Source organism: Halichoerus grypus, chromosome 6 (genome assembly GCF_964656455.1).
Source record: "Halichoerus grypus chromosome 6, mHalGry1.hap1.1, whole genome shotgun sequence".
Taxonomy (NCBI): domain Eukaryota; kingdom Metazoa; phylum Chordata; class Mammalia; order Carnivora; family Phocidae; genus Halichoerus; species Halichoerus grypus.
The window spans coordinates 52161686-52187227 of NC_135717.1; the positions used below are offsets into that span (position 1 = coordinate 52161686).

General features: G+C 44.3%; 1 protein-coding gene across 6 annotated transcripts in view; it reads left to right on the forward strand.

The window, feature by feature from the left end:
- Positions 1-25542, forward strand: part of CAMK1D (calcium/calmodulin dependent protein kinase ID) — a 420921-nt gene that overhangs the window by 208082 nt on the left and 187297 nt on the right. The window contains exon 1 of one of the 6 annotated variants that reach the window (XM_078075146.1): positions 1008-1174. The exons of the other annotated variants lie outside the window; for them this stretch is intronic. Coding sequence (XP_077931272.1) covers positions 1125-1174 — 50 coding nt within the window. The 5' untranslated portion in view covers positions 1008-1124. Of the gene's footprint in view, positions 1-1007; positions 1175-25542 lie in introns of those variants that run through there. 6 annotated transcript variants of the gene reach the window in all.

Here is a 25542-nt window from a genome sequence, read left to right on the forward strand (position 1 = left end):
TTGTCATGACCAAACTGTTGCTCTCAGATCAGTGATGAAAATATTAAACTGTGGATTTATGTTATATATACATTCAATGAGAGCAAATTCAATCGTATGCACCTCTCTTTCATGTGATTAAAAACACTGTAAAGTGGGGCACCTTGGGTGGCTCAGGCGGTTAAGCGGGTTAAGCATCTGCCTTCAGCTCAGGTCATGATCTCAGGGTCCTGGGGTCAATCCCTGCATCTGGCTCCCTGCTCCGTGGGTCAGGGGGGAGTCTGCTTCTCCTTCAACCTTGGCACCCGCCCCTGCTCATTCTCTCTCAAATAAATAAATAAAATCTTTTAAAAAATACTGTAAAGTATTTTTAAAATACTGTAAAGTTATTTTTTTTTTTAAGATTTTATTTATCTGACAGAGAGAGAGAGAGACAGTGAGAGAGGGAACACAAGCAGGGGGAGTGAAAGAGGGAGAAGCAGGCTTCCCACTGAGCAGGGAGCACAATGCAGGGCTGGATCCTAGGACCCTGGGATCATGACCTGAGCTGAAGGCAGACGCTTAACGACTGAACCACCCAGGCTCCCTGTAAAGTTATTTTTTGTACATAGTGAGTCCTCTCTATTATGCAGTACCTATAGTTTTATATATTACTAAGTTCTAAATATGTATTGGTGTATTGGGCTAAATATATAAAAATGTGTGCACCATACTTTATGGGCAATTTAAAGAATTTCCAAGGGAAATTTTGACTACCATATACATAATTTTTGTCTTTCTGGCTGACTTTAGACTAATTTGAACTGAGCCTATGTGGAGAGGTCTGTGATAAACAACTGGGACCCTCCCTCCTGCCTTCCCGAAGGCGACTAGTCACCCACTTGCGTACTCCTCCTTCCCCATAGAGCCCATTCGCCATGCAGAAACCAACATGCAAATGCCCCAGGGCTACATGCTGTTAAAAATAAGGAAGGCAGCTGTGTCTCATGTCCTCTGATTCTTTGAGTGGCGTCCAGACCACCATTACTTTAGAAACTGCTGACCAGGAAGAATCAGTGGAAAGTCTCCGATCTTAAAAGAAAGCCATGTGCCCAAATAACTACAACACAGCATGGTGAGAGAAACACATTCCTGACTAATCATCCATGCCACAGGCAACCGAACCTGGGGGTTCTCAGGGGAGGCAGCATTTGAGGTGAGTTTTAAGGATTGGTAGAAGGAGCTGGGAGGGAGGACTGAGAAGGAGTGGCATATAGAAAGCCCGAGAGCCTGGAAGGGTATTTGGGGTGATCCAGGAGTCTGTGACTGGCGGGTTGGAGGGAGGAGGCAGAATGGGACCAGGCATGAAGTTCTCAGGTGATTAAGAGCCTTCGATAGTTAGAAGCAGAAGAAGCTCAACTCACTGCTTTTGACTCTTATGGGGTTCTTCAGTTTTTATATTCCATTGCAATCTAAATATGGAAATATGTTTGAGTAATTAATTCCATCAAGTGTAGTTTCTAGAAGAGAATTGTTCAAGTTCTTTGCCCCTCTTTGGAAATGGAACCGAGGAAAGGAATGTCTTTTTGTGTGTGTGTGTGTGTGTTTAATATATAGTTAAAAACTGGTAAGGAAATACGAAGAAATGAAATTGGTTTTCATGTTAGGGAAGTAGGATTGTGGGCAAACAAATATTTCTTTTTTTTTTTTTTTTTTTTTTAAAGATTTTATTTATTTATTTGACAGAGAGAGACACAGCGAGAGAGGGAACACAAGCAGGGGGAGTGGAGAGGGAGAAGCAGGCTTCCCGCGGAGCAGAGAGCCCGATGCGGGGCTCGATCCCAGGACGCTGGGATCATGACCTGAGCCGAAGGCAGACGCTTAACGACTGAGCCACCCAGGCGCCCCCAAACAAATATTTCTTATAGAATGTTTTGAAATTGAGTGGCTAACAGAACTTTTAATTATCTTGATAAATAATTACAGAAGTTAACATGTAGTGATGTTTCTGGTTCTCCAGACTATTCAACATCCTTTCTATGTGTTAGCTCATTTAATTCTCAAATCAGCCCCTGTTTTTACCCACCCATCACAGAAAAACCCAGGGGACAGACAGGGCAAATATCTCGACTGAAGCTTGACAGTGAGGGAGTGGAGGAACCAGACTGGGGACCCAGGCAAATGTGCCTCCTGAGTCCACAGCCTTAGCCACTAAGTCATATGACACCCACTTCATGGTATTTTTTAAGAAAACTGCCTGTGTGTTTGGGGGGCAGGGCAGGGAGAAGGGGTGGCAGGAGATTTAGCTCTGGGATTGCTTTCTCAGTGTTTAGCCATGTCTAGTCACAGGAGCTCAAGACATCTTATAATCATCCAAGCACTTTACACCATGAGCATCTCATACACAAGGTGAGATTTTTTTCCCCTCAAGGACACACATGGCCAATGGGATTTAGAATAGTTTATTAGTTGAAAATGCACTTATGCTTTGCAATACAGTTACTGGTGCACCAAAGGAAACATGATTTTTAAGCCTTTTAACTGATTAATTGGTGCTATTATTTCATTTTGAAAAAAAAATTTTTTTTTCCCCACAGTGACCAAAGCAATGTGTGTTCATAGGAGACAAATTAGGAAAAGTGTATCAGCAGAAAGAGGAAAAACATTCAGAATCCCACATTCCAGAAATCCCCGCTGTTCACATTGGCATCACTAATGTTAGGGATTACCAATCACAATTTCTCCTCCCCCAGAATATATGAATTAGCCTCAGCCTTTACTTGGAGTGGGAGAATGTGTGATGGGCAGGTAGGGGTGCTCTGATGTGTGGAAAAGGAGGAAGTCCCTGGCATGGCAGTTTGTATTTCCTGCATATGGGAGAGCTGTTCATTAACTTCAAGGAAAAAAGTAATTTTCTATCCCTTCTGCCATCTGGGTTCTGACCATGGGGACCAAATGCGAAGGACCCTGAGTGGCGCACACACCCTTTCTTCAGTTTTTCCAGATGCTGAGGTTCCAACCGCATTATTTTCACTCCTCCAGGTTGTGTGTCTCTGATTCACCAGCGATAAAAATATTGAATGTTCAGGAGAGACGGAAATGAGAAAGCACATACCAGGGGCACTGAAATGCTGCTTCCAGTGGCGACGTTTTTGAAATCCTCCTAGTGACTTTGCAAAAGGGAAGAGGGAGCAATAGGTGTTTTACAAACCATTGATTTTGTGGTATAACATCTGTAATTAGAATAGAGTAGTTCATATTTATTTTGAAATGACAATTCACAGTGGTCTCTTTAGCTCCTGCCTCTCCCACGAGGTCTGGGGTGGAACACTATCACTATGTACGTAAGTCCTTATTTATTTTGTATGCAATTCGTATTTGTTTTGGACCCAAGTATTGAGGGGTGACTTAAGTATATCGTCTAAGTCTGTAGCTTGTCAGCAACAGCGGATTCCAGGCTCTTCCTTGTCTTTTTTTGTTTTTTAAAAAATCTTCATCATCTTTGACCTCTGTTCTTCCTGTCCACTCGTACCTACCATAACGGATTTGATCTCTCTTTAAAACATGAGCATCCTCTTCAAATTAGTCATTTTGTGAGTGTAGGTGTGTGTGAGTGAATTTGTGTTTTTATTGTTTTGGTTTTTCTTAAGTTTATTTATTTTTTAGTAATCTCAACACCCAACGTGGGGCTTGAACTCATGACCTGGAGATCAAGAGTCTCACGCTCTTCTGACTCAGTCAGCCAGGCGCGCCAAGTTTGTGTTTTTATTTTCATGAGTGGTATTCTTAAATAAACCCTATTCTGTGTCTTACTATTTTTAATTCACACTGTTTCTAACATCTGGCCATGTGACTGTATTTCCCTCCAGTTCATTGATTTCAGCAGCTTTCGCTCCATTCTACTCTCCATCTCCCTAGAGATGGGTGTGTGGGTTGCCCTGCCCCCCTGCCTCCATGAAGAGTATCGTAATGCTCACCCTTGTACCAGCCCCTTCTTGGACTTGTAGGGGAATTTCCTCAGGCCTTATATTCAAGAGAAGGCGTTTCATTAAGGATTGCCAGATTATTCTATTTTGTAGTAAGTACTTATTGAACACTTTATGGGTGTATCACATTATCCTTGGTGTCAAGAGGGATTCATGAGAAAAAAACAGAGGACTATGTTCTCAAGGAGCTTAAAACTCATGTGGAAAGAAAGTAACAATAAAGAATATATAAGTCATCTTACAAATAGTTATCCTTCTTTTTTTTAGTAGGCTCCACACACAATGTGGAGTGCAATGCAGGGCTTGAACTCACGACCCTGAGATCAAGACATGAGCTGAGTTCAAGAGTCAGATGTTTAGCTGACTGAGCCACCCAGGTGCCCTACAAATAGTTATCATTTATTGATGATTTGCTATGTGGCAGGTATTTACATGCATCATCTCAGTCCTCATAACTTTATGAGTGTGTATTATTCACCCCATTTTACTGTTAAAGAAAAAGCAGTTCAGAGTGGTTAAGTAAGTTGCCCAAGGATGCACAGCAAGAATGATGGTGGTGCTGGGGTTCTAAATCCAGGTCTCTTGCTCATGCGAAAATCTATGCTCTCACTATTACGTAGTACTACCTCCCAAGATGAGATGCTGATTTTTAAAGAAATTATTGAGTCTTGGCCTATAGCAGGTGCTCAATAAATACTTCTGAATTATTGATTGAAATAATAGGGGCTAGTATTTTTTGAGTAATATCTGCTAAACTCTCTTTAAATATTTACTATCTAGTAAACTCTTCAATATCACAATAATTTTATGAGGTTGGTGTTATTACTATTATCTCTGTTTTACTCCTGAGGAAACTGAGGCATAGATAGGCATAGAATAACTTGACGAAATCCACACAGAGATGGGTTTTTAAAAAACGCAAACATTTTATTTGAGATTATTATAGATTCAAATGCGATTGCAAGAAATAATACAGAGAGATCTCATGAATCCTTTACCCAGTTTCCACCAATGGTAACATCTTGTAAAACTGAAGTACAATGTCACAATCAGGATATTGACATGGATACAGTCAAGATACAGAAGGTTCCAGCATCCCTCATCATGGGCTTTTGTAACACACTCACGTTTTTTCTGCTCCCACCCCCTCCTTAACGCCTGGCAACCTGGAACCTGTTCTCTGTTTCTTTTTTTTTTTAAAGATTTTATTTATTTATTTGAGACGGGGAGAGAGAGAGAGAGAGCGAGAGAGCATATGAGCCAGGGGAGGGGCAGAAAAAGGGGGAGAAGCAGACTCCCCGCTGAGCAGGGAGCCCGACTTGGGGCTCCATCCCAGGACCCAAGGAGATCATAACCTGAGCCCAAGGCAGATGCTTAACTGACTGAGCCACCCGGGGGCCCCTGTTCTCTGTTTTTATAGTTTTATTTTTAAAATAATGTTGTGAAATTATACATGTGCTTAACATGTAATTATATACATAAATTAACATTACAATGTTATACATACATATGTAAACCTGGGATTGTCTTTGTCACTCAACTTTCTCTGGGAATTCTTTCAGGTTGTCGCATGTATCAATAGTTCATTCCATTTTATTGCTGAGAAGTATTACATGGAATGGGTGGACCACAGTTTATTTAACTACTCACCAGTTGAAGGACATCTGGCTTGTTTCCATTTTTTAAGCTATTAAAAATAAAGCTGCTGGGGCGCCTGGGTGGCTCAGTCGTTGAGCGTCTGCCTTCGGCTTGGGTCGTGATCCCACGGTCCTGGGATCGAGCCCTGCGTGGGGTTCCCTGCTCCGCGGGAAGCCTGCTTCTCCCTCTCCCACTCCCCCTGCTTGTGTTCCCTCTCTCGCTGTCTCTCTTTCTGTCAAAAAATAAAAAATAAAAAATAAAAATAAAGCTGCTATAAACTTCTGTGTACAGGTTTTTGAGTGAACATAAATTTTTATTTCTCTGGGATAAATGCCCAGAAGTTCAATTGCTGGGTTATATAGTGGTTACGTGTTTGGTTTTTAAGAAATTGCCAAACTGTTTCCCAGAGTAGGTGTCTATCATTTTACATTCCCACCAGCAAAGTATGAGTGATCCAGTATCTTTGCATTGCCAGCATTCGACGGTGTCACTGTTTTTTATTTTAGCCATCCTGATAGGTGTGTAATGGTATCTTATTGTGGCTTTAATTTGTATTTCTCTAATGACCAACAGTGTCAAGCATGTTTTCATGTGTATTTTCACCATCTTTTTACTTCTTTGGTGAAATGTTGCTTTGTGCCCGTGTTCTATTTGGATTGGTTGCTTTTTTAGTGTTGAGTTTGAAAGTTCTTTATATAGTCCGAGTATATAGTATATAGTCTGAGTATAGTAGTCCTTTGTTGGATATGTGGTTTGCAAATAGTTTCTCCACTCTGTAGCTTGTCTTTTCATCCTCCTAACAGGGTCTTTTACAAAGCAAAAGTTTTTAATTTTGATGAAGTCTAATTTATCTCATTTTTTTCTAAATCTGTCATACTTTTGGTGTCAAGCCTAAAAAGTCTTTGCCTAGACTTAGATCCTAAAAATTTTCTACTATCTTTTTCCCCCCTAAAAGTTCTATAGTTTTAACCTTTACTCTCAACCTCGTGATCCATTTTGGGTTAATTTTTGTATAAGGTGTGAGACTTAGATCAGGGTTTTTGTTGTTGCCTATTGCTTCAATATTTTTGCCTTTTGCTCCAATTGCCCAAGCGCCATGTGTTAAAAAGGCTTTCTTCATTGAGTTGCTTTTGCAGCTTTACCAAAAATCAGTTGGGTATATATAGCTGGGTTTATTTCTGCATTCTCCGTACTATTCCATTGGTCTACATGTCCGCTGCCCTTTCAGTACCACACTTTTGATTACTGTAGCTAGATAGTAAGTCTTTCAAGTGATGTTACTCCTTCCACTTCTTTTTTGAAATTCTCCTTTTTCAAAATGACTTTAGCTGTATCCTCATTTTTTTTTTTTGCTGTTTTACATATAAATATTAGAACAACCTTGTTTACATTCACAAAAAATCATGCTGTGATTTTGAGAGGCATAATTTGGTATATTGATTTAGGGAGAATTGACATCTTTGCCATGTTGAGCTTGCCAATCTATGAACATGGTATGTCTCTCCATTTCTTTAATCAGGACTGTATACTTTTCATTATATCAGTCCTGCACATGTTTGGTTAGATTTTTACCAAAGTACTTTTTTTTTTTTTTTTGAGGGACTGTAGATGGTATTATATTTTAAATATTGGTGTTCATGTGTTCACTGCTAGTATGCAGAACTACAATTGACTTTTGCAGGTTTTTCTTGCATCCTGAGATCTTGCTGAACTCACTTATTAGTTCTAAAAGTTGTTGTTGTTGTTACTGGGCATTTTTGTATTACCTTATGAGACTTTAGATATTATTCAAACCTCCTATTTTATTTTTTAAAATGATTTATTTATTTGAGAGTGAAAGAGAGAGCCACTAGTGGGGGTGGGAAGGGGCAGAGGGAGAGGGAGAAGCAGGCTCCCCGTTGAGCAGGAAGCCCGATGCTGGGCTCAATCTAGGACCCTAAGATCATGACCTGAGCCAAAGGCAGATGCTTAACCAACTGAGGCACCATCAAACCTTCTATTTTAGATGGCTTTGCTGACATTGCTCTAGCAGGTGAAGGGGGTGGGTGCCACCTGATTACTGCCAAATGGAAGGAGATAGAGGTCCAGGTTCACCACTATGTTTCCTTCCTGGGGGTGGAGGGGAGGGGGTGGGGATGGCTACCATTACTGTCAGGTAAGGACAGAAGTGTAGCCTACCTCTGTGGTTTCCATTGACAATGCAGGGAAGATGGGGGCAAAGGATGGACACAGCCCTTATTACTAGCCAGTGGAGATGAAAGTCTCAGCTCCTTACCTGGCCTTCTTTGAATACTTGGTGAAGGTATTGGGTCACCTTGGTATAGCCTCTCAAGGTTATAAGTCTAGGCTCCCCACTTGACCTTTGCTGGTATGGGTGATGATGGGCCACAAGTTTTATCTGCGCTATTTAGCTGTAGTCAAGTGGTTATGGTCTAAAAGTTTGGTCTTGCTAGCTTGCCCCCAACCTGGTCTTTTGGCTAGAGAAAAAGCAGGATTTGTTGGGACTTTTTTTGGTCTGCACCCGTTGGTGTTTCTGGGACGCCACTTTTTCCAGCCCCAAATCTGGGATATATGAGGCATAGAGAAAAGCCAGGGAGTGCACCGCCATGCTGTGCCTCAGATCCTGAGGTGTCTAGCTAGTCTGTCTTTTCCCTTCCACCTTGCACCATCTTTTTATGTTTGTTTTATGTCTAATGCCTAGGGTTTCCACTTGTATCTAGCAGGAAGAATAGGAAAAATAGGTCTATTCCTTTCTCCTGCAAGGGGGTGGTGGACAGCTGGATTTTGAACCCCATCAGTTTGGCACCTGGGCCCTTCTGCCTAAACAGCCTACTCTAGGGAAAGGAGAGAGAAGCATGGCTGGAGTGGTCAGGGAAGTATTTGAGTTGGTCAGAAGCTTAGGTTTTGTAGAAGCTAAAGTGGAAGGCCATTTTTCTTCCTGAAATAGCCCAAGTAGAGGGGAGGAAGGAGTAAGGTGTGTTTGAAAAAGCAGGAAGGAACCTGGCCCACAGCAGTGAGGGCTGTATGGGGACAGGCACCATCAGGGTGCTGCATTAGGCTGGAAAGGTCCTTGCTTTAGAGATGACAAACCCAAGATGGCAGTAGCCAAAATGTGCTTTCCCCCCTCCTTTTTAAAAGATTTTATTTATATATTTGAGAGAGAGAGAGCACAAGGGAGGAGGGGCAGAGGCAGAGGGAGAAGCAGACTCCCCTGCTAAGCAGGGAGCCTAATGCAGGGCTCCATCCCAGGACCTTGGGATCACGGCCTGAGCTGAAAGCAGATGCTTGACCGACCGAGCCACCCAGGCGCCCCCTACCCCCTTCCTTCCTTTTATACAGGAGAGCCCATCTCATTTAGAAAAACAAATCTCTTGGTCCAGGTGAGGCCAGTTCAGCTGGTAGTCATTTCTGCTGAGAGGTGAGAGTGACAGATGGTTGCTTTCCATTTATCTGGAACCCCCTAAGCCTTAACTTCATCATACTCCTTTTATGGTTGTTGTAAGAATTAAATGGCATATCAGGTAAAGTATCCACATGACCCTGGTTGCCAGAACTTTCTTTACCTTCGCCCATGACTCCCTGCATGCTGGCATACGCTCTGCTTCAACTCTCTCTCACCTCCTGGAAATCTGTGAAGGGCTAGCTTTCTAATTGCTTGGATTCAGTTACGTCAAATTATGGTACAATCGGTAGATGTCTTTGCTTGAGGTTTTAATGATTTGCCAAGATTACATGTGGGCGTGTCTGGGATAAAAGTCACATTACAGTAAGTCTGGACTTCTTGTAGAAATTAGGCTGGAGTCCCATATTTTTATGATATTAGATCTGTAGGAATCTTAGAGATCATCCAGTCTAATCCTTTTTACTCAATTTTTGCTGTTGTTGAGCTTTTCATAGGAAAACTAATATACATTTATTATAACACATAAGTGACTCAGAAGTATATGTGGAAAAAGTTAATAATCTACTGCACCACCTCTGTAATCTTTAAATTCCTCCCCTCTGAAGTAGCTAATGTTAACATTTTTGTTGTTCACCATTCTTTACTTTTCTTTATACTCATAAATTCCTCTACCTATATCGTTAGTTTTTGTTTTTAAATGAAAGCTATTTCATACTCATATTATACCAAAATCAGCCTTCCACACTTAACAGTATGTCATGAACATTCTTCTGGGTCTTTACATTATTTTAAAATTTAACTTTACTTTTGGCAAAGCAAGACACTTGTACATGATTTTAAAAATCAATAGTAACACTAGACTTTAACTGAATAATAGCAGCCATTTGCCCCAGTCCTCCCTATTCTTGGATTCTCTCTTCACAGACACACTTCAAACTCCTTAAACTGTTTCCTCTGGCATTTACCTCCAAATTTCTAAACAACATGTTTCTATTACTGTTCTGTGATTCGTCTGTTTTAGAACATCATCTAGTGATGTCATACTAACAAGAGGATTTAGCGTTTTTATCTAACCACACAAAACAGATATGCTCACACACATACAGACACACACATATCTCTTAAATGATGAGTGCTTACATTATGTGACTATGTAAATAATATTCACAGCAAAATCATAGAGTTGCATTAGGATTACATTTTCTTTCTTGTACTTTTTTTTGTTCTCTTGGACTTAATAATTACCTTGTTTATCTTTTTCATTTTAATGACCTCTGTTAGAACTTAATTTATATACAATAAAATGCATCCCTTTAAAGCATTTAAAGTTCTATGAGTTTTTGACTTGTGTGTACATCCAGATAATCACCAGCCCAAACAAAATAGAGAATATTTCCGTAGCCTCAAAAAAAAACCATGCCCAGTGTCCCTTCCTAGTTAATCCCCTTCACCTTCTGTCTCAGGCAACCACTGATTTTTTAAAAAAATTTTTAGTTTTTTTCACTATAAATTATTATGATTATTTTTGAAGTAGGCTCTATGCCCTTGGGGCACCTGGGTGGCTCAGTTGGTTAAGCGTCCACCTTCGGCTCAGGTCATGATCCCAGGGTCTTGGGATCGAGCCCTACGTTGGGATCCCTGCTCAGCGGGGAGTCCGCTTCTCCCTCTCTCTCTGCCCCTCCTCCCCACTTGTGCTCTCCCTCTCAAATAAATAAATAAAATCTTTAAAAAACCGTAGGCTCTATGCCCAATGTGGGGCTCGAACTCACAACCCCGAGATTAAGAGCTGCATGTTCTACCAACTGAGCCAGCCAGGCGCCTCCACTATAAATTATTTTTGCTTGTTCTAGAACTTAATGTAAATGAAATCATACAGCATGTACTCTTTTTGTTTGGTCTCTTTCCCTCAGCATAATGTTATTGAGCTTCTTTCATGCTACTGTATTTGTTTTTTACTGCTGGCTAGTATTCTACTGTATAAACATATCACACAGTGTTTATCCATTCACTTGTTGATGAACATTTGGGATCTTTCCAGTTTGGGGCTATTATATTAAAGCCATTATAAACATTTGTGTTCAAGTCTTTGTGTAGATGTGTTTTCACTTTTCTGGGGTAAATCTTTAGGAGGGGGCACAACTGGGTAACTTGGTAGGTGGTGTATTTGTTTTCCAAAGTGGTTGCACCATTTTCATTCCCTCTAGTAACAAAGAGAATTCTGGTTGCTCATTAATAGTTGGTGCTCTCAGTGTTTTTAATTTTAGCCATTTTAGTGCATATGTAGTCATGACTCATTGTGGGTTTTTAAAAAAAATCAGTAGACTTTATTTGTTTGTTTAAGCAGTTTCCCATTTTCAGAAAAACGGAGTGCAAAGTACAGAGAGTTTCTATAAACCCTCACCCTTAGTTTTCCCTATTTTTTTAAAATTTTTATTTGAGTATAGTTGACACACACATGACATTAGTTTCAGGTGACAGTATCTCCTATTATTAATAGGATTGTAGGATCAGACATGTGTATGTTTCACAGTTTAGTAGCTATTGTCTTGCATTAGTGTGATACATTGTAACAATTGATAAGTCATTATTGATACATTATTATTAGCTAAAGTATATAGTTCACATTGGGGTTAACTCTTTGTGTTGTATTTTATGGATTTTACCAAATGTGTAATGACATGTACCTGTTGTTACAGTATCATACAGAATAGTTTCACTGTCCTGCACCTATTCATCTCTCTCTCCCCCTTCTTCTCCTTCCCTACCCATCCCCCCAATCACTGACCTTTTTATTGCCTCCATAGTTTTACCTTTTCCAGAAAGTCATATAGTTGGAATCGGACAGTATGTAGCCTTTCCAGACTGGCTTCCTTCGCTTAGCAATAGGCGTCAAGCCTCCTCCATGTCTTCTTTTGTGGCTTGATGGCTCATTTCTTGTTCGCGCTGAATAGTGTTATCTTGTCTGGATGGACCACAGTTGGTTTATCCATCTGCCTACTGAAGAACACCTTTGTTGCTTTCTGGTTTGGGCAGTGATGAACGAAGCTGCCATAAACATCCACGAGTCTTTGTTTGGTGGAGATGGAGGTTGGCTGCCAGCGTCTGGGAGCTGAGCGAGGTGAGGACTTTTGGTCAGTCTCCTGTCTTCCCTCAAGTCCTTCTGTCTCCCCTCAGCCACATCTCAGCCTGCCTGAGTCATCTTCCCTGGAAAGTGAACCTCCAGCTTTCCCCTTGGGCTTGCTTGAGGGTAGGGGAGACAATCTGGGGAGTCTCTATGGTCCTTCTGAAGACTGATGCATCCCCTTGTTTTTAAATCAACCTTCTGAGGTATCTGGCACCTTCAGTTTCTGAGCCTTCTGGGGCTCAGTGATGCAAACCGGCCCTGATTTTGTTTACTTTCCATGCCCCCATCCCCATCCCACCCTTGGGCGTAGGTTTGGGTCTGCTGGTCTTTGTCAAGTCAGTTGGAGCTTGTCCATCTGCTTCTACTGCCACAGTTTTGTTGACCTTGTCTTGATGAGTCATTTCTTCCCCTCCTCTGTGTTTTCTGCTGTGCCTAATGAAAGCCCCCAACTCGTTCTTCTTAATAAGATCCTTATTGTATACTATAATATGAACATACCATCATTTATTCAACCATCTCACCATTGATGGGCTTTTAGGTTGGTTTCTGTACTTTATTATTGTTATTTTTATTATTGCCTCTATACATAATGCTTGGATAAACATCCTCCTGCACATATCCTTTCTTACTGGGTTCTTTTATTTCTATAGAAAGATTCCTCTGCATGGGATTGTAGGGTCAGAGATGTGTCTGTTTTACATTTTAATAGATATTGTCAGATTAATTTTCCAAAATTTGGTTGCAGTTTACACTCCCATCAGCGCTGGAGTCCTTTTCACTTCCCAAGTGAGAAAATTAGGGTCCCAGGAGGGCTGAGCATGCAGCATTATTTTAAGCAGTGTATTTGCAATTAGATGATTGCTTTTTTTTTTTTTTTCAACAGTAAGTTTTGATAAATACTGCTGGATTATTTTGAAGGTAAGGGGGAAACCCAGAACAGAAGCAAAGGCTTCTCAGTTTGGCAAAGGAACATTCCCTATTTGATATTCCACGTGGCAACAGTAGCTTCGGTTGGAGCTTGAAGGGACAATCTCTGGGCCCCTTCTCCTGGAGGAGGTCATCGGTTCCTCAGTGAAGGGCCGTGGACAGCCATGCGTGCCCTGCAGGAGCCCCGGCAGGGACACCACCCCTCACCCCACTGAAGACAAGGGCTTCGGGCTTTGCTCAGCTCACTGATCCCAGATGGTTTTTTTCTTTCAGGAACAAAACATTCTGTTCTTGCAGCCGTTCGAGGCTCAAAGCATTTCTTCCTTCTCTGGGCCACCGAGAAAGTGCCCAAACTGGTCTTATTGGGCATTGCGACCCCCTCCACCTGCCTTTTTCACTGCTCTGGCTTTAACTCCCTACTAGTAACGAGTCCGTGTGTGTGTGGACAGTGGGAACCCTGCCTTTGTGGGGAGCGGTTGCCACCAGCCTCAGGCCCCCAGCACAGGGTGTGGATGGGGATTGCTCCAGTGGAGAGTGTGTCCCCCAGAGTTGGAAGCTCCAGGAAGACACTGGAATGGGGCACGGCAGCCTCATTAGCCTGCCAGTGGCTGAGGAGCTGCAGGGCTGGGCGTTGGAAGAACCGGGTTCTAGGCGCAGTGCAGAGCTTTCTGGTGTCATGGCCAAGGGCAGCCCAGCTTCTCAAGCATTGGATGGGTCATCCAGAGAGCAGTGATGACATCTCACCTGTCTTCTCCACCAGGTGGGAGGGAGGACGCCAGATGATGTCTGTTAACAGTAAACCCAGAGCTCAGAGCCCTGCTCCTGTGACTTTCCTCCCCGGCTCCTCCCCAGGTCGGTGATGGGAATGCCCTTCCTGCTGTGGTCAGCGGCAAGAACACCTGACTTTCATCATCATCATAACAACGACCTCAGTGTTACTGACTGTTCACTCCCTGCCAGAAACCCCTCTAAGCACTTGACGTTGCTATGCTATGGACAACAATATATGTTGTGTTATTATTATGTAATTTTATTATGTTACATATCCTTATAGTTTATATATTATTTGTGTAATCCTCATAGCAGCTCTGCAAGGCATGTCCTGAAAGTGCCCCCATTTTGACAGTGGGGGAAAGCAGAACAGAGAGAGGTTAAGGGAAGCCCAGCACGCCTCAGCTGGGATTCAAACCCAGGCCCCTGGCTGCCCAGCTGAGCCCCTCCCCCTCACCCCCGACGGGGCCTTGTTCTCCTCTTGGCCAGTGCTGCCCTCGCATCCTTTCCCTCAGTGTCACATCACGAGATCATTGCAGTCCCCTGAGAGGCTCCGTCTGGCTAGTGTATTAGGATAATGCCAGTTGGTGTATCAATCCATTGAACAAATACAGACTCAGATTCCGCTGTATTACTATGTCCCGGATGCTTCATACAGACAAACTCACCTGGTCATCAGAGCAGCCCAGGGGGGTAGGAACCACTATTATCCCCACTTTCTAAGGGGAGAAGTCTGGGCACAGAGAGGGCAAGCCACTTGCCCGAGAGCCCACAGCTGGAATTCGTAGAGCTGCGATTCACACCCCAGGCCGCCTGGCTCCAGAGCCCATGTTCCTCATTACTGTTTTGTCACTTGATACCAAAACATCTTTGGTAGCTACATGCTTGTTAATTGAGAGGTGTTCAGATCCTTTGTCCCGGCCTTCAGAGCCCTTCAGAATTGCTCTCCAATTTACTTGATCCAGCCTTATATCCAGGAAACAGCCTGAATCGCTGCCCTTTTAGCTCCTCATCTGTCCCTTCAAGCTTATTACAGAGAATGGGCTCCGGCAGCTCCAAGTTCCTCCTGCATGTTTGATTTAGGGCAGGGGATTTTCCAGGACATTCTGAGGACTGTCCTCACCACCTGCTGTTAGAGAACTAGATTGAGGCACAGCCCTGAGCTGCTTTTGTTGGAAGAAATGAACACATTTTAGCTAGTGTGGACTTACCTAGACCTTTGTGGAAAGCCCCTTATGTACCGGTCTCCTGTCTCCTTTCTGAGAGTCTGGGACCCTTCTTCCCTGTTGGAGTGAACTGATGGAGCTTTTCTGTTCAGAAATGAGAGCTTCCTGTACAAAAACCTATGCGGGTTTCTTTCCAGGAATACTAGAATGATTCCATATTTTGCATTTTCTTCATAGAGCTTATTAAAGGCTAAAACTCACAGTCAGAAAATAACTTCTTTGTCTTGAAGAATACTTCTTAACTGTAGGTGTAACTGAGGAAAACCTGTGGGCTCCCCTTCAGAGATTCTGACTCATTAAGCCTGGGGTGGGGTCCTGGAATTTGTATTTATAAAATCTCTCTCTGCTTGGTTCTGATGCATTCCCCCATTTGATGTTGCTCTGAAATGCACTTAACCTTGGAAGAGGTAAAATGTTGAGCAACATATTCAGGAGTCCAACAGACTTTCTTGGTCTCACAATAACTCAGTTGTTCTATCAAGTGTTATGAAACTATGGAAGAAAGATAAAACAACAGAGCAATAACAGTCTGCACTTGAAAGGGGAAATTTTTATTAGATGCTGAGTTCTTATTTGTTAGTTAACAAAAAAGACATACAACAAGTATTACCTTTCCATTTAATTTACCAGGGGGTTTATTTCATTGTGATTTCAAAATCTGTGACTTTATGCAATAAACTTTGCACCCCACTTGATGCCATGGAAACATCTTGTTCCAAGGCATTGAAAGCCCAAGATGACAATAAACACATTTATATATAAAGTAAAACCAGTAGAGAAACAGAGCTAAAGTCTTGTCCTTTCTTTCAGATCTCTTGCGTGTTGTTCCCACATCGAAGTTGTCAGAACATCACACGGAGCAAAGTTAGAGGCCTTCTGTGTGGCTGTTAAGTGAAGAGCTCATTGTGTGGGAAGATCTTGATTATAGTCATTACAGACGGGGACATATTCTCTACCTCTGGTTTTGTTTCAGCCTCCACAATATCTTGCAGAAAAGTGTCAAACGGTAACTCTTACAGTATCTGAACAGTGGAGTTCCTGATTTTGTTGTGATGTTCCATTTCTCTGGGCTGGAACGGGTGTTGGTTGGTAGCATCATCTAAGCAAGGAGCTCCAGGTACAGAAGGGGGTGGACACCCCCTGAGACGGTTAAGAGGTCCATGGCATGGACGGTAGAAGGAGGCAGAGAGAGACAGGGCTACATCACTTTGTACTGATGACCTACTCCTTCGTGAGCTCAGAGGGACCTCAGGGCAGCTCCCAAAGTGGGCTTTTATCTTGCTTGTGTGTATAGTTTGGACAAATGATCTCCGAAGTCCTTTCTTACCCTAAGGATATAGGATTTAAACAATTAAGCCCCTTGATACTTGGAGCCATTTATCACCTGGTTATCTGTTACATGACTGTCAGACCCCTCCTTCTTCCTCACATCTTTTCCTTGCTGGCAGGCTCACTTCTGCCTCTGGAACTAATGTCTTGCTTTTCCTCACGAACCCCCCCCAAACATTCCCTTCCCCCGATCATGACCATGGGTAGGACCCTGCTTCTCTTCTTTCCTTACCTATGTTCTGCTCAGTGAGATTTCCTTTCTTCATCTTGCCTGTGAGTTTTCACTCATGACCTCAGCATCTCTCCAAATCTCCCTTCTTTGAGACGCGATTGTATCTACTTCCTGCACAGCACAGTATCTAGCACTTTATAAATGCTGTTTTTAGGGTGAGAGTCAGTAGAGCCTTCAGCGTTTCCATGTAAGGATGGGTAGATGAGGAGGCGGTGGACCAAGAAGATGCAGCATTGTGGATAAAGCAGGGTCCCTCCACCCCATGTCTCCCATCAAAGTAAACATTCCTTAAGAGCAGAAACTCTGACTTATAGTCTTTAGGATCCTTCTTAGTACTTGATGATGCATCATTTTACAACACAAACCAACCAAAACAAGGTAGAGGAACTGTTTTGAGGTTGCAGTCAAGACTTTATTTATTTATTTGAGATTTGATGGATTGATTTATTTAGTTGAGAGAGAGCGCCCATGCACGAGCGGGGGGAGGGGCAGAGGGAGTCTCAAGTGGAATCAGAGCTGAGCATGGAGCCTGACTGGGGGCTCAAGGCGGCAGAGGCGGGCTCGATCTCACGACCCTGAGACAAGGATCTGAACCGAAATCACGAGTCAGTCGATTAATGGACTGAGCCACCCAGGCGCCTGCCCCAAGACATTATTTTGAAAGTGGGGAGTAATTTAAGTCTCTAGAGGTCCGCACAGACCCTGTGAAGCTCTGTATTGCTGTTCTCACAGCGATTTTTGCATGTGCAAAATATTTGTCAGTAAAGGATCTTTGAGTAGGTACTTTAAGGGCAGTGGTGAATCATAGTAAAAAGGGTTTCAATCTATTGAGTGTGGACAAAAAAAGTCAAGACAGTGTCCATCATTGTTCAGGGGCCATTGTTCAGAACAGGGAATGAGTCAGATCATGTGCTATGTAGAAAATACAAGAATATGAAGGCAGGGAGTGGCTTGAGGATATGCATTTGCCGGTCTCGGAAAGCTCATCCAGTAGGATACAAAAGCCATGAGAGCAGAAACTCTTTCTGTCTGTATCCTGACCCTGGCATGCAGGAGGTGCTCAGCAAATATTCGTCGAATGAATGAGTAAATGAATAAAAACTCTAAAGCACTATGCCAAGGTTGGTTGTTGCCAGTCTAGCAGAACTGATCCGTCTCTGGCTGGAACGATGCCCCTGCCCCCTGGCTGATGGATGAGGTCTCTATTTGATTACGGCCACACCGAACTCTAGTTCAGCCTTCTCTGTCATTTGCAGACTTTGTAGCTAAGATTCACCTCCCCCTGGGTCTCTTCCCCATTTCACATGCAACTATTTTAGATAGGGGATCAGAGAATGTCATGTTTTTGTGTGCAGAAACGGTAAGTGTGAGGAGCCAGCCGTGGAGAATCTGGGGATGAGAATCCCAGGCAGGGAAATATAAATGTGAAAGCCCGGAAAGGGGGGGGTGACCTTGGAGTGTAGGCAGATCCATGTGATGGGTGACAGCGAGTTGAATGGTCAGAAGGGCTCGTGGGATCAGACCGTGGCAGCCCTTGCGGGCCATCCTGGGGAGACTGGATTGTATCCTAATGGCATGGGGAGTCTACTGCAGGCTAGTACCAGCCTTAAGTGTCTCCACATGTATTTGAACCTCACGCAACCTGGAGTAAGTCCATTTGATGTAGTTATTCCCATTGTAGAGATGAAGGAAATGGGACTCTGAGAAGGTCAGAGGAGTTCTCCCTGTTTGCTGCCCCATGCCTGGCCTAAAAGGTGGAGTGACTTCCAGATTGTGGCCTCCCCTTTCAAGGCCCCAAGAGGCTGACCACAGTGAGTCGGTTGCGCCCTGCTCTGATAGGGATGTATGTGCTGAGCAGGAGCTGAGAGAATCCCCTCCTTTCTCTTGGTCCCGTCCCTGGAGTGGCATATTCCGTTTTGGCTGCCCCACTTTGGGAGAAAGTGGGGGAATGGGAGACATGCCGGGGGGAACAAGAAAAGTAGACAAAAGGGTGTATTATGGGAGGAGGTTCACGGAATGGAGGGGTTTGCCATTTCTTCTCCTCTGAGAAGCAACAGTGCAAGATGGGGCAACAACGATCTTTGAATAACTGAGGTTTCTGTCCAGTTACTTCTGTCTCCACAGAAAATTAAACTGGATAAGGTCAACTTCAAGAGTGAGGAGGCATAGTGAGCTTCTTAGCAATAAGCGTCAGTAGATACCCATGTAGCCCACGCAGGGCGGTTGTAGAAACCTGGTCCCAAGGAAATCACAGAGCTCTTCTTCTGGAAAGGTTGGGCACAGCCTTTTGTCAGGGGCGCTCTGACCTTTTACGATCACTGGACTCGCTGAGGCTGTGATCCCCGTAAGTTTGACATTCACACTGAAAGAAGAGTTTTCAGATTTGGCACAACCTACCCTTGGACAGAGGATCCCCTCCGGCCTTGCGGGGGCACTGTGGGCAAGGGCCTACTGGGGAGGGTCCTGGGTTGCACCTCACCCACTCAGAGGAGCTTTTTATTTGTCTCTTGAAGGATGACTTTCAGCCTCATCGTGGTGAAAAACAAGTGTTTTCCATGTGGCTGGAGCAATTCTTTGACAGGTTCTCGTGCGTGAGCACCCACCCTCCTTCTTATCTGCACCTTCCTCTTCTTACGCCGCACAGCATAGAAGGGGCAGTGATTCATTTGGAAAAGAACAAATAAAACATCACAACAAAAACCCCCTTTGCTTTGTCAGGAGTCACCTCCAAACAGATGCCTGCATGGACCCCTTTGGCAGGTGTTTTCAGCCATAAGAGAGCCCCCAGGTGACCATCCCGTGGTTCCACCAATTGCCCTTCAGGCTCTGGTTCTACGGAGACAGATGAGGGTTGGGGGTTTTTGAGGCTTATCACATAGCTGAGTGGCATGGGGGACCAAGGAAGTCTTGTCCCCTGTCCAGCGGGTGCGGCACATCCTTTTTCTTCTGTGTACATTCTGTTCAGGAGACACGGTGCCCCGGTCTCTGGAGCCACCTGATCTACCTTCCCCACTGAGTGTCAGCATGATTCTTGACTTTTTTTGCGATACCGATGTTCCATGTCCTTGCAACTAGAGTCTGGTGCAGCTGTTCTTCCTACTGGCTCCTTCCCCATCACCTTCCCTGCTATCGAGAGCCAGTGTCTCAGGGTTCCCAGGGGAGGGAGGGAGGGAGGGAGTCTCATCCTAACGTGAGCCAGGCATTTGGAGGTCATGATGGTGACCATGTTCAGTGGGGCTTGGGTGACAGCATAAGGAGGAGATCAGGATTTGTTTTGTTCAGTCTTCTATATGTTCGTTCATTCATTCATTCATTCAGCATGTGCCAGTACCAAGCTAGGAGTAACAAAACCAAGACAGAGTCTTAATTTTGATGGAGTTAATATGGCAGGGGGAGGGATGGGGGAGGTAGACAATAAGCCAGATAATTGCAGAAGTTGATGTGTGCTGTGAAGGATATAAGATAGGATGCCATGGGGGTGAGTGGTGGAAGACCGAGGCTTGGGGGCTAGGAGGCCTCTTTGTGGATTGTGTACTGAGAGCCCCCAAACCCCAGCACCATGACTGTGCAGGCAGGGCCCGATCTTGTGGTGGGGACAGCAGCATGGAGAACAGCCATCTCCTGTGACTTCAGCTCATGAAGTGTGTTTGCTTCCCCCCTTCCCTGGCCACTTACAGACCCTCACAGTTGTTGGTTTGTTCTAATGAACGTAATCATTGAAACATCTGAGCGAGTGGAAAACTGTTCCAACTTCACCATTTGTAGTAAATACAATGTCGTATTCACTCACCAGTTTACCGAGTGCCCTCTGAGCCCATGGCATCCCGCAGGAGCATGGGGAGGGGGTCCTGCCCTCAGGAGCTCCAGTCTGGGGCTGGGTGGAGGGATCGACACACCGCTGAGAGACAGGAGGGCCCAGCGGACCTTCCCAGGGATGGAAGAGACCTGTCTACAATTCAGGTCTATTGGTACACAGTCCTGCAAACGTCCATAGTCAGTAGAAATGAGGCCTACATGTTTTCATGTGGGAAAACTGATTTTATTTATAAGCGTTAAACCTACGTTCAGAGCAGGAGCCGTGATCTGGAGAACTAAGGCTTTTATCTTATAATGATTAATTCTTTTCTTCCCTCTCTCCTAAAATAGGTGATTCCTGATAAAACTCAGCATTTTCATGTTAGAGTTAAATGATGCTCCATTAAACATTTTATTACTACCCATTCACTACTTAAAATGCATATTTTAGTAATGAGAAACAATCCACGAGACTGGAAAGAAAACCAAGAAATCTCCCCCTTGATTGAGTTTCTCCATCCACACATTTTAAATACTTTCCAAATTGTCCTTGAAGTTTTGTTTTTTTTTTAATTGCGGCAAAATACACGTAAAATTTACCATCTTAACCATTTTTAAGTGTATGGTTCAGTGGCATGAAATACATCACATTGCTGGGCACCCATCACCAGCGTCCACCCACAGATTCTTTACATCTTGCTCAAAGGCCTTGGACTTGGTACGGCTTCCCGTGCTAATAGGTGTGTTTTATTTCGCCAAGGCACCAGGTATTGTATGCGTTATCTTATTTAATTGTCACCCTGATCCCAGAAGGGGACACGATATGCACTATTTTTGCTGATGAGAAAACAGGCTAAGAGGGGTTAACCGGTTTAAAATTCCCCAGCCAGGAGACATGGGGATGGGAATTTGAACTCAGCTGCCTCCAAAGCCGTGGTTTTTTTCCCCCCCTTGTTCCGTGGTGATTTTCAGCTTGAAATTTTGATTCTGGCATCTTGCTTCTTTCAGTCACTGTCCTCACAGATCAGAGCATGGCTCACAATCTCTCAGAATGCTAGGCATGTTTCCTTTGTGCTCAGATTTTCCTAATCAATAAATGTGAGATGCCAACACAACGGGCATCTGCAAAAGCACCTAAAAATTAAAACCATACTTTCGTTTTAAAGCTGGTGTGGAAACATACTCCTAAAATGTGACGACTGGGTACTTCTGTTGAGAATACTCCCCCCCCCGCCCCCACCAAAAAAAGCCATGCATTGGTTTTTTTTTTTTTTTTTTTCATGCATTGGTTTTTTTAACTAACTCGAGGCTGTGAATGTCCTCACTGTTACATGTACCTTTCTGCCCATTGACGGTGGCATCTGTGTCTTTCTTTTGTGAAAACACGTGGACATATGACATAAATTTCCTTCTGAATCTCATTATTGGCCGGGATGCATGCGGAGGTGGGTGGTGGAAATGTACAGAAGGTCCAGGGAAGACCCCAGTGTCGGTGTTCCTGGACTTGCTAATGTACAGGTGCCCTCATTTTGATGTGGGGGCGGGCCACGCGCAAAACAGTTGCATAAAATCGTGCAAATGTTAGCAATCGTTTTTATTCTTGGAAGAAACAGTCCGTTAGAGAACATGGTTAGGAATTAGCAGTAAAGCAGCCTCGGCTCCTTCCCCTTTATGAGGCTGCGGTGCTATATTAAGGCATATCACTCAGATGGTAACATCAAACATATGGTAAAAGAAGGAAAGAAACATGTTCTTTCTCTAGTTTGACATGCAAGTAAGAGGGAAAACACTGCAAAGGCAGAAGCTGGTTTCTAATATTAGAGAGTAGGGGATGGCCACCCAACGCCCCAAGCCGGGAGCCCCATCCCCACTGCCACCCCTCCTGCTGGCTGGTGCCTCCAGGGACCACAGGCAGCAGAATGATGGGGGGACGGGGGCGGGGCTCCCGAGATCCTTGTGGCGAGAAGGCCCTCAGGGAAGGGAAGGCAGTGGTGCCTACCATGTTTGTAGGAGCCCCCCTCCTCCTCTCTCTCTCTACCCCCTATCTCTGCCTCTCCCCCACTCCCCACACACAGTAGCGCCACCCTCATTGACTGACCCGAAGGTCAATGTGAAGGGCGAGGGATTGACAGAGGCTAAGCTCCCAGCTGATTTTTCGGGGGTTTTTTTTCATCTGCAGATCTATAATTTTTGTCATATGACCCTCCTCAGGTCGACTTTTAATGGCTCTGCATTGCTGTCTGGATGAAGTCCAAACTCTTGGCCTGGCTGCTCTCCATGATCTAGCCCTTGTTCATGGCTTCATCCCTGCGCCTCCACCAGCCTTCCCCATCCCCACCCCCGGCCTTTTATAATCCAACCACTCCACGCTGTTCACCATGCATCACGCTCTCTGCTGCCTCCCGCCTTTTGCCAAGGCTCTTCCCTGCCTGGAGGACGCTGTCTGCCTTATTCCCCACCCCACCCCACTTTGCTCGAGTAAAGCCTACTGGCCTTTCATCTGTTTCCTTCATTTCCATCAGGAAGTCTGCAACTGGTCAGGCCCCCCTCCTGCGTGATCCCGCAACCCCCAGTTGACGTGTAAACCCACAGCCACAGAGTAGGCTCCCCACCGGAGTCTCCCCAAGTCCCCTCAGACAACCTGGGGGGGTGTTGCTCAGAGCTCTGTCCTCAGATTCAGTGCATGTCTGTCGAAGCAATGGGTGCGCTCCCTCGGGCACTGCCTTTGCAGACCTCCCTGCCCAAGCTGCATTTTGTATCATCAAATCTGTACATGTGGGACCAGTGTGGGAGGGGGAAGGTGAGACCCTCCCCTCCCTCCACCGTGGTGGGGGAAGCCTCTCAGACACACATTCTGTGGCCACCCTTGTCTCCATGACTGTCCCTCTCACTGCCATTCCCTCCCAGTGTTTAGTCCAACCAGGAACCATCTCACCTGTCTGTCATTCTCCTCCCGGGGCGGGGCCTCGTCCCCCACCTTTCTCCTGCAACACACAAGGTGTTCAGTATCTATACGCCGAATGCATACATTCATTAATTCAGATGGCAGCGATGTACAGGACTTTCAGCATCAGAAGGAAAAAGACTGCTTTCCTTTTATTTGCCTTATAAATATGGAGAAAAAGTTTTTCAAGAAATGGGATCAGACCCAGAAAGGGCTTTAGGGGTTAGTCCATCCAGCTCACTCCCCACTCCCGGGAGACTCCAGGAGGATGTTCGTCTCCATTTGCTCTAGGACACACTCCTGTGAAAACATGTTTTAAAGGAGATGTAATGTTTATTTACTTTTTAATTAACATTTTGTTTTTCACTGTCCATCTGTTTATTATGTGTTTAGTTACATTGATTTGCATATTATTGCATTCATTACCAGATCATTTAAGCCCCTAGGTATTTCTCATCACAGTGCTCTGTGGGAAAGGGTTATTATGTAACAATCCAATGACTCGTGGATATATATTCCTTAATTGGAGATTCTATCTGCGTCCCTGGTATTCAACTGGAGACTTCTATACACCTGAAATTTTACATGAAAACTTCCTTGCTAGATCTGCCAGAATCATTGATGATTTCTGATAGCCCTAGTCCCTCAAACTCTGTGACTTTAATGAGAGGGAAAAAAAAAAAACTATATTGGATGATAGAAACCGACAGATGTCCTTATTATTATTCCACGGAACAGCTCCTTCCTCTCACCGAGGAGAATCTGTGTTCCTAGACCCAGCGATTTCTGCTCCTAGAAAACCCTTTCCATTCACTCTGCTCGTGAGAATGTTCCTCCTGATTTGGGATTTTGTTTGCTGTCAGCTTGCCTTTACCCCCATTCAGTTAGGCGAGGCTTTGCCAGCGGGGTGAGGGCTGGAGGGTTGGAAAGTAAAAGGATTTCAGATGCAGAAAGCCTGGTCCTATGGTATGCAGCAGGCCAAGGAGCCCCTCCGTTCCCAGGCCCCCTCACTGTAGAAACAGGGATCCTGCTGGCTGGCCTACAAGTGGGGCCTCCACATGCCAGCACAGAGCTTTCCACATGTTCCTTCTCGGAGGACGTATGTTCTATCAATGGCATTGAGCCCCATCTGGGGAGCTGAGTATGGGCAAACCAGGTAGACACATGCAGCAAGTGGTACTTTATTTTCTCTGGAAACCATGAGGATGTTAGAAAGGGACAAACAAAATTTTTTTTGTTGTTTCATGAGGAAAAAACCAGGCGATTTGCATCTCTCTGTAATTGTTAAAAAGAACATTAAGCACACTTTTTCCACATTCTCAGAGAATATTCCTGACGCAACTCTCCTGTGTGCTGTGCTGTCACTGACTTTGCTGGGCGAGGCCTAGCTCTGTTTTTACTGCAGCCCTCGACAAATAGGATCTATTTTCAGCCTGTGGCAACACGAAAAAACTGGGAATCTCTCTCTAAACTGCATATCCTAGGTAAAGTCTTTCTTTTGAGTTGATTTTAAAGAATGCTCTATCAGGGGCACCCGGCTGGCTTCATCAGTAGAGCCTGTGACTCTTGATCTCCCGGGGGGGGGGGGGGGGGTCGTGAGTTCGAGCCCCACGTTAGGTGTAGAGCCGACTTTAAAATAGATAATTAAAGGGCACCTGGGTGGCTCAGTCGTTAAGCTCAGGTTCGGATCAGGTCATGATCCCAGGGTCCTGGGATTGAGCCCCGCGTCAGGCTCCCTGGACCGAGGGAAGCCTGCTTCTCCCTCTCCCACTCCCCCTGCTTGTGTTCCCTCTCCTGCTGTCTCTCTCTCTCTCTGTCAAATAAATAAATAAAATCTTCAAAAAATAATTAAAAATTTTTAAAAAGTACTTTATCAGTCGTCATAGATATCCTTTGCTTAAAATACAGTTTTCATAAACTATTTTGATGTAAAAATAAGTAAATATTTAAATAATAGAAACATTTAAATCCATGATTCTAAGGAATAAGTTGATTCTTTAGAGACTGTAACACACATCGTGGAAGAGATGGGTCGTGAGCACCTTAAGAAAAGGAAGCAGGAATAGCTCTGAGCCAGCGTTGAATTTTCAGCAAAATTTTGACCCAGATGAAATTTCATGTGCCAGAGATGCGGTACCTGTCACAGGTGTGTTGTCATTATTACCTGGCCCATCGACGGACGAGACTGTGATTTCCTTGAGGCCAGGGC